This window comes from Tyto alba, unplaced genomic scaffold, assembly GCF_018691265.1.
Source record: "Tyto alba isolate M040663 unplaced genomic scaffold, T.alba_DEE_v4.0 Super-Scaffold_39, whole genome shotgun sequence".
Taxonomy (NCBI): Eukaryota; Metazoa; Chordata; class Aves; order Strigiformes; family Tytonidae; genus Tyto; species Tyto alba.
The window spans coordinates 3656037-3671284 of record NW_024881314.1 but is presented as its reverse complement, the minus strand read 5'-3'; the positions used below and the strand labels follow the sequence as shown (position 1 = coordinate 3671284).

General features: G+C 36.3%; 1 protein-coding gene across 2 annotated transcripts in view; it reads right to left on the bottom strand.

Moving 5' to 3' along the window:
* The window catches only part of PRKCA (protein kinase C alpha), a 160822-nt gene that overhangs the window by 59970 nt on the left and 85604 nt on the right, over positions 1 to 15248 (bottom strand). For both annotated transcript variants that reach the window (XM_042802418.1, XM_042802419.1), the window contains exons 4-5: positions 1221 to 1332; positions 365 to 493 (exon numbers count right to left, since the gene is read on the bottom strand). In XM_042802418.1, coding sequence (XP_042658352.1) covers positions 365 to 493; positions 1221 to 1332 — 241 coding nt within the window. The remainder of the gene's footprint in view (positions 1 to 364; positions 494 to 1220; positions 1333 to 15248) is intronic.

Genomic DNA, 15248 nt, shown 5'->3' with positions numbered 1-15248 from the left:
AACTCCTCAGCTGATGAAAGTTTAGAGTATTTCTTGTGTTCTGAAGATGATAGCTAACTTCCTGAACTGCTAGCTGCCCTATTGGGCTGCTTTCTATGTGAAAAATTGACACTACAGTGATTTTCTCATTAATATTGCTGAAGTTTTAAAGCTATTACTACAGCTTTTGTTCTTCTATTTATTTTTATGAACAACAGTTCATAGAGGTTCTTGATTCAAGGACATGTTGAATGACATTCTCACACTTCTGAAGGGAAATACTCCATTGCTGGCTTTAATACACAAAGATTTGACCAAGGTACATAAACACACAGTCTACACTATACATTTATAAAGCCTGCAAAATTCCAAAATGAGCGTTTACCTGTTACTTCCAGTTTGTCACCAGTGACTTCAGCTTTCAGATAAATCCTTCCTCTTTTCTCTGTGTGATCCATGCCACAGAGGCTTGGGACATTTATTACACATTGCTTGTGAACATTCATATCACAGGCTGTAGATATAAAAATGGTTCAGACAGCTATGAGCAGCTAATAATATGACTACACTACAAACACTGAGCAAAGTGAAAGTTAAGATTATAATTATTAACTGTCGTCAAGACTTCCAAGATTACAGCTGCATGTTTTTCAGCTGAACAACATGGCTAGTTTCCATCTTCCAATACATTTTGTAGAGAGTAAATGAAACACAGAATAAAATAATTTACTTCAGAAACCTAAAGATATCATTAATGAGGTGTGAGGAAAAAAAAGTGAAAATGGAATGAAGACTTGCTGGGAATATGACTAAGAAAACAGAGCATCCGTGCCAGCATTAGCAATGAAGGGAGTTAGGTTTAAATTGATTATTAGATTTTTCTAGCAGGAGATTTCCCAGACAAATGCAACACAAGGAGAATATTGGACCTTAGCTACCTGAATGGAAATGTCAGCCTTCAACAGTGCATTCACCTGACCAGTTCAAAAAAAAGGATTTCTCAAAACTGGCAAAGGCTTTTCATCCACATCAAACTGAATACACCATGTTCTCAGCAACAAAGGTGATTTTCATTAGTATATTATTATAGTACTGAAATATCCACTTGAAATGTAACAGTACTATAAATAGCTGACATTTGAAATGGTATTTTCCACAGAAAATAAATAAGAAGTTGCTACCCAGTGTTGCCACTTACTTTCTAAAATACCCTCATGGTAACATAGAAAAAGTTCACTTACTGTCACATTTCATCCCTTGGTGCAGAAGCCCATAAAGCAGTGACCCACAATGGTCACAAAAGGTCGGGCTCCCATATGTGTGGATCTTAAATTTGTGCTTGCTTCTGGGATCCTGAAGGAAAAAACAGAAAAAAGATTCTCAAGTCATAAAAAAGAAGATTAACAAACTTTTAATATGTTACTTCAAATGCTCGAAACTTTCCAGCTCTGCAACTGCTACAGAAAAATATATTCCTGCATGCAGGTTATTCACAACCCTTATAGTGGTACCTACATTGGTGCAGGTACATTTGCCTCAGTTCCTAATTCTCCTTTGCTTTGGTGTTGTAAGAAAAGAGTACGTTGGCTCAGAGAACACAGGCTTGTTCCTGTGATTCACCTACACGAAAAATTCCATTTACTGACTGCATATATACATAAGGTACAATGACGGCATTCAGCCTGTGGCTGAAGTGCCATACACTGCCTGCTTGTTTACAGTGTGTTATCATCACCATTCTGGAATGGTGACACAAAATATGGCAGGAGAGAAGGGAAGAAACTGTTAAGGGTTTAATCTGAAATCAAGTCAAACGACTGTAAAATCAGGATCTTAAAGATGGGATCATCTTGAAGTGTTGCAAATTTATAATCTATACTATTGTAAATGAAAGTGAACGAATTCTAATTTGGCATGTAGTAAATATTTTACAGATTGCCATCTGATTCTCAAACCGAGAAACTTCGAGTGAGGACATTTTAAGGCCACCAGCAGCCTGGGAATGGTTTCTAATTTAGGACCAGTGAAAGGGAATACACTCAAATCACTTAAATGTATGACACATCCAAATACATTTGCTGTTTCTCTAGGGGTAGAGGTCCCCTTTGGAAAACCAAGAACATTGATATAAAAGGAAGAGATCACATCTTCAATATGTTCACCCATGTCAGGCTCATTCCACAAATACGCAGGCACAGAACTTTCTGTACCCCGCTCACGCAGCCTGTTCCCAACACTTGGAGATGTGCATTGCCAACATAAACAGTGTGATAGCCCTGTCCTTCTGTGCATATCACCTGTATTTTGATATCCTTTATGACCACTTCCAGCCCCAACTGTATTTTAGTCAAACCTATCACTGCACAATCTTGATCAGAAGTTGGGAAGAGCAGTAATTCTTCATTTAAAAAATACATCGGGGTTTGAAGACAATTCTCGCAAACATTCTTTACAGAAAGATCATGGAAATTATAAAATGCCAGGTCTTCCATGCATCAGAACATCCTTAAAAACATAACTGCAAAAAGAGACATCAAACTGGTTTTCTTCTGTTTGCATTTTATATTGATATACCTTTAAATAAGAACAAATTGTCTTAAAAAAGAAACTAACTTTGCAACTTGCATCTGCCAATAAAAACTTAAAAAAAAAAAAATCAAAAGCAAAGCACAGCATGTTATACAAAATGGAAAACCCGCTAACTCTTCAAAAATAAAAGATTCCTCTAGTACAAGTGCTTTCTCAAGAAATTAAAGAGATTTGGGAACTTCTAACAGTAATTATCATAGAAATATGACTATGAGAATGCAAAATCTTGCCTTCAGAATTTAATATTTTGCTAAAGTATGCTTTGTGAAGGTTTTCTTTTTTTTACTTTGGTAAGCATTCTATGTGTGAAATTTTTTTGGTACTGATTCTAAGTTTTATGATGAATCCATAACCACTAGTTTTCACTGCACAGACAGAAACTGTACAGGATAATGAGTAAAGACTTTACATCAAGAATTCAAATTAAGATTATTTCACTAGTTCTGTTTGTTACACAGCCTGAGATACCAAATGCAAACTGCTAACAACCACATTTATTTAGTAAACACAGTTAGCCTAAATGGAATGACATTCAATGCTCCAGAGAACATCTGTTTCATTATTTATTAAAGATATAGCCACTGGGTCTTGTGGTGCAGGGTCATGGGAACATTGCTTTACTGAAGGGTTATCTCATGGATTGGCTCTGACTATATCCTTCCAAACAATTTAAAACACATTTTCAAAGCTAATTCTTCCTTAAATTGTTTTGTTTAGAAGACACAAGGGGACTTGTTGCCTTGTAAATATATACCCTTAAATATTACTTTGGTAAACACATCTGTTGCTGAAAAGGACAAAACCCACAGCTTCTAAGAAAGACACTGAATAAACAGATTTTTAAAGTTGTGTTTAACATCTGACATAAGTGGTACTTATGAGTATAAAGTAATGATATAGAGGGGAAAGAGCTATGGGAAACTATTATAGTGAATGTCTACTAAATACATTGAACCTGTATATTATATTGAAATTATATAACAAGCACTACCAAATAATTCCATTCCAATCAATGGAATATACATGGTAATTAAATTAAGCAGGGGTGTGCGTATGGCTTAAAAATGTTGTGACATGTAAGTACAACTATACTGCACTCACTACCATGAGCAAAGGCCCATGTTCTCCTGCGCCTAACTACAAAATACCAGCAAAAGCATTCTTACAAAACAATGACATAAAACCAGTCACATAGATGAATAAATGAAATTGGATCAAACTTTGAAGTTGGCCCTGCATGATTCGATATATATAATTTGAATCATCATTTGCTTTCTATAATAAATGTTAGTTTTCGATCATTGTGTGAAAATGCCTACTGTATGATGTTTGAAATGAACAATTCAATATAAATTCTTTTAAAGAGTAGCGAGTATGTCCTGACTATTACTAGTTATTATTATATATGCACACATGAAGTCACTTACTCTGGGCAGAGCATAAAAAAAGAGGACAAAGGAAAAGAGTACCAAACTACTTCTGAAATGGAAACCTTGCATGTGGGAAATCTCTTTTAAAATCCCTTTAATAGTACTAAATAGAAGAACCTAAAAAACATTTAAAAGGTAGCAAATAAGAGAGGGCACTCTTCATCAGTATTTAATCCTATTTTCTGTTTCAATATGATGCATTTTTTAATTTTTGGTAAACTGAAGTATACAAAACGTTATTTTGCGAGTAAGTCTAAGAACAGAGAGAAAGCCAAGAGATCTCTCTACACCCATTATAGATGATAAAGCCTTTTTATTTGATTCCCTATATTATCTCATGAACTTAGAACTACCCCTGAATCCACAGTTTACACTTTAATTGTAAGTAACTGTATTGGTAATAATTACTATATTATTAGTACTAATTACTTATATTATTAACAGCAATTAACTTATTAGTTGTTAATGTAGTTTAATACTTCCCAATGTTAAATATGCATTAAATGATTTATATGCATTATTGAAGAAATAGCATCGTCTTTAGTATTTATCTGCTAGTGGTAAACTACTAAGTTAGAGGTAAGCTCCTGTAAATTTTCTTCAAATATCCCCTTTTAATCAATGTAAACTTTCAATAATTCCTGAAGCAGAGCTGGCAGTCATATTTCATAGTAAACACAGGGAGCCAAGCCAGGATATGACAGATGAACTGCCAAATAATGGCTGCTATTTGCAAGAGAATTGAACTTTGCACTAAACTTGGCATAGATTAATTGTGAAACTCTAAAGGGAAAACCCACTTCTGTTTCCAAAATCCATCAAAATTATGAAGGGGGAAAAATGGCAATGGGAAAGCAATGGGAAAGCACTCGTTAAGCAGTGATGAATGATATGCTCAATTAAAATTCATGTTATTTTCATGCTAAAAAGTGAATTCTCTGCTATTGTTAAGACAATTCTCCATTTTTGTAAGTACAGCTGAACACAATATTGTATAATTAAATGGGAAACTGGGCAATCGATATCACAAGACATTTAAGTATTTGTCTTTGAAGAACCTTTACATTGGCAGAAATCTAGCCAGCACTCTGCAATTCAACTCCAGTACAACAGACTGGAGTTTCAGAGCCTGTAATGATGTATATGGGTGCAGCATCCCTATAAAGACGAACAGTAACTGGGCATCGACACCCCACACAGCACTGAAAAACCCAAAATATTATTCACTAGTCTCAAAGCTGAGACATGCAGACAGAGACAGGCAGCCACCGACTTGCACTGACCAGGATCCCCGTGTTGTGCACAGACCTGCACTACATATGCCTTCTGAAAGAAAACCGAAACCAGAGCAGAAACCTTTAAAAAATAAATAAATGAGTTTGCAGAAGCGGCTTGCCCAGGCAGCCAGCTCCGGCTCTGCTCCAGGGGTTGGGATTTGCCCCGAAGCCTGGCTGGGAGCCGGGCAGGAGCCAGCCGCACTCCAGCAGAGGGAAGCAGAACAACACGGAGACATCTCCCCAAACCCACACGTTATTCATCTGCGCACTGCCACTGAACTAGAGTTTGCCCCCCTGCAGCAGTATTGCCACCATCCCTGCCTTTTTTCTTTGTTTAGCACAAATGAATCCATTTCCTTTATTGAACAGCAACGGAAAGCACCCCCCTAAGAGAAATAATGCCATAATTTTTTTGGATCAAAGATGGGGGTGTGCAATAATTGAAAGTGCATGGTTAACCAGCAACACATGTTAAACTGTGCTTTAACACATTACAAAACAGCTTATGAGCATTATATTTCTGAATTCTTTCTAAAAGCTCCCTTTTGATTATATTTTTATTCCCTTTGATAGCAACACTGAATTGACTATAGTTTTGCAGGCATTAAATAATCACTTTGCTTTTAAGTATAAAATACACAAATCCCAAGTTGTGTGAGGTTGCATCACTGGAAATTTTATATACACAGCAGCATCATATAATTACTTGTTAAAGTCCTTTTATAGTATCCAACTTGATAGTATCAATAACTGTGTCACCAGAACCAAGTATCTAAGACCAAAACCTCTGAAGCTATACTCATATTGTCTTTAATTTGGCATCTTCTAAGTGACAGCTAGAACTGGTGAAATTTTTGGAAGGAATTTAAATCAACATTGCAAGCAGATCTGTCAGAGCCAGAGCCTGTACTCAGTAGTGATCAGCGTGTGAGGGGGAAATGGCTGTTCTCAGTCATTAATAACAACACACATCAGTTAACGAGGACTTAGGCAGGATATAAAATTAGGGGGTTTTTTAAAACTGCATATGGCTGGTGAAAGGCTTTTTTTCCATATCTGAACTGCTATTTTTGTGATCATTAGGAAGCAGAAAATGCAAAAATGTGAGTGTAAAAATATTTTGGGAAAAATGGAAAATTATATTTTCCATTACAAAAATAACTTAAAGGAGTTCTGCAGCAGATGACCCGTAAGGTCCTAAGGTTGTATCAGGGCCTACAACAACATAGAACAATTTTGTTTAAATAAATGCAGATGTACCCAGTTTTCAATTTCCTACCTCCATGACAGAAGTACAGTATTGTTCTTTATCCCTAATCAAACACTTACAAATGTATTTATTTACTAATTTAAAAGGTATAAAGTAAAAGTAAGCTTAAAACATCCCAAATTACTTCTTTTAAACAAAAGAAAAATGTAATTCCTGAACCTCAATGTCATAAATTGTGGTACTGTTTGATTTTCTGTCAAAAACAGAAGGGGAGACAATACATTAAATATATGCAAAACCATACAGAAAACATTGTAAGAGATAAGAGATCACCGTTCCTCTTTACTGGTAGAAAAGCCCCGGAAGACTGGCAGCTCTGTTTCCCTCACATTAATACACAGCCTTTAAACATTGCCTACTGCGATAGAAACACTGAATCCTGCATCTATCTTTGTCCTCTTCCAAAGGTCTTTAAAGTATGGATCATAAGGAATGCTGCTCTAACAGATCAATGAAACCATTGCAATTTGTACCGCATATATTTTACTTAAAACAGCTTTAGCTTCCCCAAGTGAACACCAAGTTAATAAAACATATTTAAGAAGAACCTAGCATGTTTTTCTCTGTACAGAGCCAAATCCCACATTTATCCCACGCTGTCCTCAGGCAAACCTGCATGTCCTTTATGAAAAGTTTTGTTGCTTTCAGTAAAGTAGAATAAAAGATGAGACTTCTACTGCCTGAAGAATCACAAATATCACAGAAGGGCCAAGGCTGGGAAGGGACCTCTGGAGACCACCAAGCCCAACCCCTGGCTCACAGCAGGGCCAACTACAGTTGGGTTTTGAGTGGTTCATGGGGTTATAACTCTCCAGCTGCAAGACTTTTGTAGAGCTTCAAATCTACCTGCCAAGCACGCAAAAAAAAATCTTCCACAGGTTGACATAGAGCTACTAAGATCACCTTCCAGCAATGGAGGAGAGGAATGACACAACCATGCTTGCTTTCTTGGTAAGAAATGATGCACTGACTCTTTCCAGGAATCCTACCTCCAGGCAGAGTTTGGAGTTTCACTGTTCGCAGTGACTCTAAGGAATAACTCGCAGAAAGCGTTCATTCACTGACATCTGCAGGATGGGAAACCACGTGCATGTCTTACATACTAGTAGGTGTTCAGAGCATAAACAGAGTTGCATTCAGCTCTACAATAACAAAAGCAGTAGGATAAGAGAACAAAGGCTAAGCAAAAATATAGGTAATAAAGTCTATCAAATTAGTCTTTAAGAGTGTACAACAAGGATGCAATGGAGAAGAGGCAGGCTCTCTTCAGGATGGATTTCGGGGGTAACAGAGGCAAGGAGAGTCCTGAGCTTATGCATACACAGAGCAGAGCACCGTGCAAACACTGCTGGGCTCCTTGCAGACCCACGCGAGCACATTTGAAAACAGCTGCAGTACGGCAAGTTCAAAATACAGCCAATCCATCCTGGGTTCAAGGGTTGAAATTACATTCAGAAATGGAGACTGATTCTCAAATTCTGTAGAAGAAAAGTCTTTCATGATAATGAGTGACACCCCAGCCAAAAATAACAACAGAAATCTCTTTTCCCATCACTAATACCACTTGTATTCTTTATTACTCTGAAGAGAGAACACAAACAGAAAAAAGAAAATATTTAATTAATATCAACAATTATCAATCAACTATTTCCTTCTCTATACTTGTATAGACAAGGACAACTTGACCACAGTTCAAAAATGATTCAAAGACAGATTTTTCAGTCGTCTCCTGAAATTCACACTAAATTATTATTTTTAATTAAAAGAAACAGGTGGTCATTGAATCAACTGATTTTGATTGCTGTCTTTTGTTCATGTTCTTCTTGTATACAATAGAGCTGATTGAGTTGGCAAATGGAGAAAGATCTGCATGACTGTACTCCCATGGATTTGTAATTTCTTAATTACTATAAAGACAGTTAAATTCAGAAGAGACTTGGTGTTTACCGGCTATTTTTTCTTCATTCTTTTTTAATGAAGAAACTGTAGTAGAATTAAAGAAAGTGCATAAACAGAAGATCCTGTCAGAAACTGTTTCATGACTAGGAAGAAATGGAGTGAGATTTTATTTCACATACAACTCAACATAATGTTAGCATATAAATCATTTCAATGATGGAATCCAGGTATCTGGATTCAAAGGGAGTACTAGAAAGACAGAGGAACAGCTATACATGCCTTGCTTAAAAAACTAATGTATTATATAGTCAATTTTTTTGTTGAACATAAACACTTTTCAACACATAGTATCCTTTACACCTTGAATACATTTTATAACATATAGTTTAACATTGATCAGATGGAAGAAATAAATTTAAACAAATTCTCACTGTATAAAAGGGTATTACTACTTCTCGATAGGTACAATATGCTGAATTGTTTAATATTACAAGTCACAATGTAGTTTCTATGCTTTCCAGTGGAGCTGAAATGTGGCTAGGCATAGTGCATCATTAACTGGGTAAAGGACTTAATACCAATAGGTGATGTTGTCATTGCACTGTGGGACATCAAGTTGCACAACAATTCTTTTACGTGAATATATTTGTGTACAAAAACTTCTCATCAGTTTTAAAAAATTTAATTATTGGCCAACTTGCTCATGCTAGAGTTGATATGACTTAATTTTTGTTTCCCTATTATCCTCAGCTGAAGCTCATACTACCTTTCTTTCATTCACCTAAACAGAAGATGAAATAAGGGCTGAAAACTAACTTCACCAGAAATGCCCTGGTTTCTCTGTAAAAGCAGTGACCGTAAGTGGAGAGGTATCAGGTCAAAGAATTTGACATCTGTCACAGCTTGAACGTTATTCATATGGGAAAGTGGTACACATTTGTCCAAGAATACAGGGAAAAATAGGAATGACTCCAAACACCCTTATCAGAAGCTGTCACAGCCATAAGTGGAGTTCATTGTTCGCATGTTAAGAACGTGTCTTTGTGACCCCAAACTTCTTGGCTGCTGACAACAGCAAAAATGAAACAAACTCGAGATTTTACTTGTGAAGCCAAACTGGCCCACAGTTAGTTCTGTCTAATGTGGTTTGAATGACGGTCTTTACAACTATTAAGTGATAGATTTGAGAACATAAAAATCAGTTGATTTGCCAAAAAAATCTCAGAGTAAAGTAGCAGCGGCGCTATGAATGTAGCTAATGAATGCAGCTCGCTTAGCTACTGTTCTTGCCTCTGAGCTACTTCAATGCGCGAGGCCCTGAATAATACCTGGTTTACATTTCCCACTCCTTCTCACATTGCAGAACTCAGTTTTCCCCTCTGAAATGGTGAATGCTACCAGAAGAACCCACCAATTTATAAACACACACCTTACATGTTCTCACTAAACTCTTACCCACTTATTTACACAGCTCCTTGTCTCGTTCCCACCTCCCACAGCAGCATCTGTATACTTCAGTACACTTCCAAGACATTTGTATGTCTAGATGTATTGCTACCGAACAGGAAGATGTTATATCCATATACATCAACATATGGTTCAAAATCTAAAGCTAACCTCACTAACAGTTAGTTCTGTACTAACAGTACAGATTTGTTTGTGGAAACGGAGTACTGCAGGAGGGTGTTTTCTGAACAGTGAAAAGGAAATCCAAAGAGAAATTTGTCTGTCCCAGGATATTACACACCTGAGAGCTCTGCATCTCTCTTTCACTTTTACTTCAGGTTAATTACTGGCACATACATTATTTTATTTTTTTTAGGACAAACTTCATTGGAATCTTGCATTGATGTTTCAATAGCAGACTTTTAAAACCTGTACCTTGATCTTCCTGAAAGAAGAAAGGATACTGTCTTCCTGGAGAAAGGGATCTAAGAGGAACTGTTCAGGAAAATCAGACTACACAGGAACAATTAAAACCTCCTAAGTGTTTTTAGAGATGACAGGCATGTGTAATTTTAAAAGGTGTCTCCTCTACATACTTTGTCCTTTTAATACTAAATAGTTTTAGAGGGCTGTTTTGGTCATCAGGAAAGGTATTCATACCATTAACTTTAGGCATCCTTACAGTAAAAAACTCCTCTCTTGTGCCTTCTCAGTTATCTTTTGAAAAAACCTTTCTGTATTTTCTGTTGAGTTTACAAGGTATTTAATTTAAATGCTAACATCTATGTGTCCCTCTCAACACAGACCTGCAAATCAAATACCAAGTACCAAAACCACTTCACACACAAAATACTGCCATCCGGGACTTGATCGATGGAATATCACTTCAGAAAAGATGGCAGGATGAAGCTCAACAGCTGTGGAAAAGCACACATAGGAGTAAAATCAGAGTTGCAGAGAAGTCTTGCAGCCATGACAAGTGCCACTGTGCAAGAATTTTATATTTGTCATCACTTTATCCAGTTCATTATGTCACAGCTCAACAGCTCATTTAAATGCAAGGCCAACGGTATACTTGCATTTCTGTAATTTGTAAATAAAGACCTTACATTCCTTTTTTTAACACCTACATTAAAAAAAAAAAATCACATACATGCTATTAAGTACATTTTTAAAATTTCCTGTCCATTATAAAAACACATCTGTTTTGGTATAAAGGCAAAACTGTGCTGATCGTGCACAAAATCAGAAACGATGATTTTTGAAAAGTCTGAGAAGTTTTTGTTTCAAAATCAGTCAGAATTTCATGACTCCGCAGCTTCCTCATACAAGAGCTTGTGAGGTGTCCTACTGCTCTTCATTTGACAAATTCTATTAGAGACAGAGACGAATTTGAAACACCTGAGCAAAGTATCTTCAAAGTTACTCACTGAATAATTCATCTTTGCCTGATATTTTATACATTGGTTAACCAGAAAAAAAGACAGGAAGGAGGGTAAAATATGCATAATGTAAACATACCATCTCATTTTTACTCTTCATCTCAGCTCTGCCTTTTCAGAAGTATGGAAGTTAGTACCTATAAACTAGGCAGACACTTCACACCATGGGAAGAATTTTTTTCTCCAGAGACAAAAATTCCACGGAATGGTTGTACATACAAATTCCATTAATGATTGAAGGATTTGATTCAAACATCTTTATCTCAAAATTCACACCTCAATGTGAAAAACACTGCTTTCAGGAAATCACAGCCAGAATCATACATATCATGGTAGATACTAAGGTACAGTGTCCTTGAATGGTCTTTTATATTGTATAACCCCTGAAACACTATTTATTTCTGCCTTTAACAGATGTTTTTCCATATGTCTAAATCACCCTTCTTCAGAAAAGTAATTCAAGCACATTAAATTTTGCAGACCAAGGAATATAGAGCCATTAGACTCGTTAGTATTTATAGAGCATTTTGGTATCTTTCCTATAGCAAAGTCAGTATCTACTCTTCTGAAGAAGTCACTGATCCTACTCCACCAAGTAAAGTAAAAAAGCTTATAAATAGGCAGGTAAGACTGAATGTGCAAGATGCTCTGACAGTAGCTTTTGTACTCAAGTCCTGTCCTTACAATGTCAGAGATCACAGCCAAGCTGTCTGATCCATAATATTTTTCTATAGCAGTGTAGCAGTTGCTATTTATTATCTGTTAAAAATTCAGAAAACAATACTGAAACTTGAAGAAAAAGTTAACAGTGCACAATAAACCCCTGAAAGAATGACAAGCTTCTAGCACAGCCTCTTGATTCTCCAACATTTGGGAGCTTTATTTGTGATTTAAAACTAAAACTTGATGCCACTATTTGGGGAGAAAAGTGCTTCATTGTGACCACAGTTGGGAACACACTTAGAATCAAAATAAGAACTGACACACATCTTCTGTGCCTTAGGCAGAATGTGACCCTTTTGAGGTTTGATAATCAAAAATCTGAACACAGTAAGGACTGCTGTAATCACATTAGAAGAAGGGTGAGCTCCAGTGCTTGAAGCCCTGAAAGGAGGATTTCCTCATGGCTGCCATCTCTGCTTTGCTCCTAAGGCTGAATGAGTCTCAACTGCTTTACAACATCAGGAAAAGTTCTTACAGCATTTAGCAATGAATAATAATTAAATCCATAAATATTTAATATCTGGCAATTAACTCTGCACTGTTCAAAGCAAAAAAAAAAAAAAAAAAAAAAAGGAAATACAGAAAAGCCTCACCAAACCATTTAGTAATATTGCAACGTCATCTCCTACATAGATATTTTGAGTATGCCCATCCCGAGACCATTCTATGGACACAGGTTTCAGTAATAAGCATCTTCCCTTCTTCTTTAATGAGAGTATTTTTCTCAAGGCTGTTGATGGCAAAGAAGCTTCCCAGATTACACTGAAGTCTTTTCATTTGGAAGAAAGCCTGCACAGAAGCGGTTTGCTGGCAGAGTACTTCCAGTGAAGGGAAGATGAGTTTAGGCTCCTATTTTTCATTTCTCAGAAATCACTCGTGGTTAAGAACATTCCTTAGTAAAGCCTCCTACTATGAAGATTTCGTAGCTGCAGAAAGCACTGCCGTGTATACCTACACTAGACACTGTGAACCTCTATAAAAATTATGTCCTCCTAATTGGAAACGTAAACTAACAAACCAAGGCCAAACTTTCAAACAAGCCTAGTCTATGACAGCGATTTTAACAGTGCTTGAGGTTACAGGTCAAATAAGACTCTTCTGCATACACTTCTCTTTCCTCCCTCTCTTTGGCATGAAAGCTCCCAGCCAGTGCAAATTAATGGTGTCCTAAATACTGCTATGCATGTCATCCATCATTGCTAAAGTCCATCCTCTTGAGTACTACTAGTTCCATTTTATACAGAAAATGTATATCCAAGAGCAACAGACAAAAAAGTGAAGAGTGAAAAGCAGATAAATAGCTTTTTCTCATTCTCTTAACAAAGGAGAAAAAGTTGTGCCATTTTGGCTCTATCCTGGTTTTACAAAATTCTGTCAAAAAACATGTACTGGGAGTCCTTGTAATGATCACAGCTGTAATTAATTTGCCAACATGAGACAAGTCAGGCTGGAAACTTGTCTCCTCATTGCATCATGTACCACTTAGATATGGTCTTTAGCTAGGGGCTCTGCAGACTGATACAACTATGGAGGAAATAAAAAAATTGGAAAGATCTTAAATTGTATTCGTAAAAGGTACTACAGTGCAATGTTTAGTCAGGGATTACAAAACAGGCACTTATGAAAATTGCTTGCATGTATGGCAGCAGAATAAGTGCAGTTTTCCTCATCCGCAAGTAATGTAATGTTTAAAAAGAAGAAGAAAAGAAACTGGTTTCCCTCCATAATCCCAGTATATAGATTAATATAGCATTTTTCTAGCACTGCTAGCTAAGCCTTTGTAAGGCTGCATCAAAAACAATTATTAAAATTAATCCCAGGTACAGATGGAATTGCACAATACTAATCCTGCTGAAAGAAAAACCTGATAGGATAAACATGTAAAAGACTGACACCAGGAGCAAAGAAAGGAAAACCAAAAAAATCTCTGAAAACCAGTCTTGCTAGGACTGGTCAAGTGATGTGCCTGTAGAATCCCATGAAAATTAATGTTGTCAGTAAGATGTACATCTTTCCTTCTAGAGTGGACAACTTGGCAACAATTTAGACATTCATAGCCTATCAAGAAGAAGCTGGAAGAAATTCAATGTATTTTTTTAGTTGTAGTTAAAACAAAATATAAAAACTGGGGAGAAAAATCCTTGCATAACAGACTACCTCAAGTGCAAAACATGGAAAAAAAATTTACATACAAAGCAAATATTTATAAATTGGTAGCCAGAAATTACATTATGTCTCCAAGAGTCCTTAAGAAAACTAATTTAATCACAGAAAACCTCTCCTCGCCATTAAATGAAGTAAAACCAAGGAGACAGTAAGAATAGATGTCCTCCAGATGAACTTTCACATTTAAAAGAAAACAAATGGTTACAGATAACGCTTCTACAATGTGAATAATCTAAATTATTAGATGACAATATAATGCAAGCAGCATGAAGTTGCTTAATACTAACATAAACACTTCTGTTACAGTTTACATTGAGAATTTCAAACTCAGGAAAAAATACATTTCATACATTGCTCTTCATTGGGCCTTTGATTTTTGATAAAAATAAATTAATTGATAAATTTCAGATGTACACTAAATGCTTTATCTGTCAAAAAAAAAAAAAAAAGATGTATTGAATCAAGCAGACATAGTATTTTTCTGCATATTATTCAATGCACTGTACATGGATTGTATATTTTGCACAACACCACTACAGTTATCGTGCAAAATGTCCTGTAGTCCCTCTGATCCAAGACTAACATTAAGTATCGCTTGATAAAAAAGGCATGCAGCAAATCTGTAAACTTCATGAAGTGGAGGGCACAGAACATATAAAAATGCAGGACTAAGCCTCATGTGGCTGCTACAATCCTAATTAGATTTACAGCATGTCTATCAAATTCATGGAGGAGTTGTGTAAATAAAAAACAATACCTGGTACAAAAACAAAATATCTTTTTCTTCAGGTCTAATTAACACCTTAAACGCTTTCCCACTATTCTGGACATTCGTGTTCAGTCAAGACCATGCCCGAGTGCTAATTCCACATAGATTTTAGAACACTTTACACATTGCCCTTTTATGAGATCTATGGGCAGCTATAGTGCCTAGTGACAGCCAGTCGCAATGGATAACGACAGAGTGCTCGTTTGCTAGAGCAGACTCATGCCTTTGTGGTGCTCTTGTAATTTGACATATTTTTCA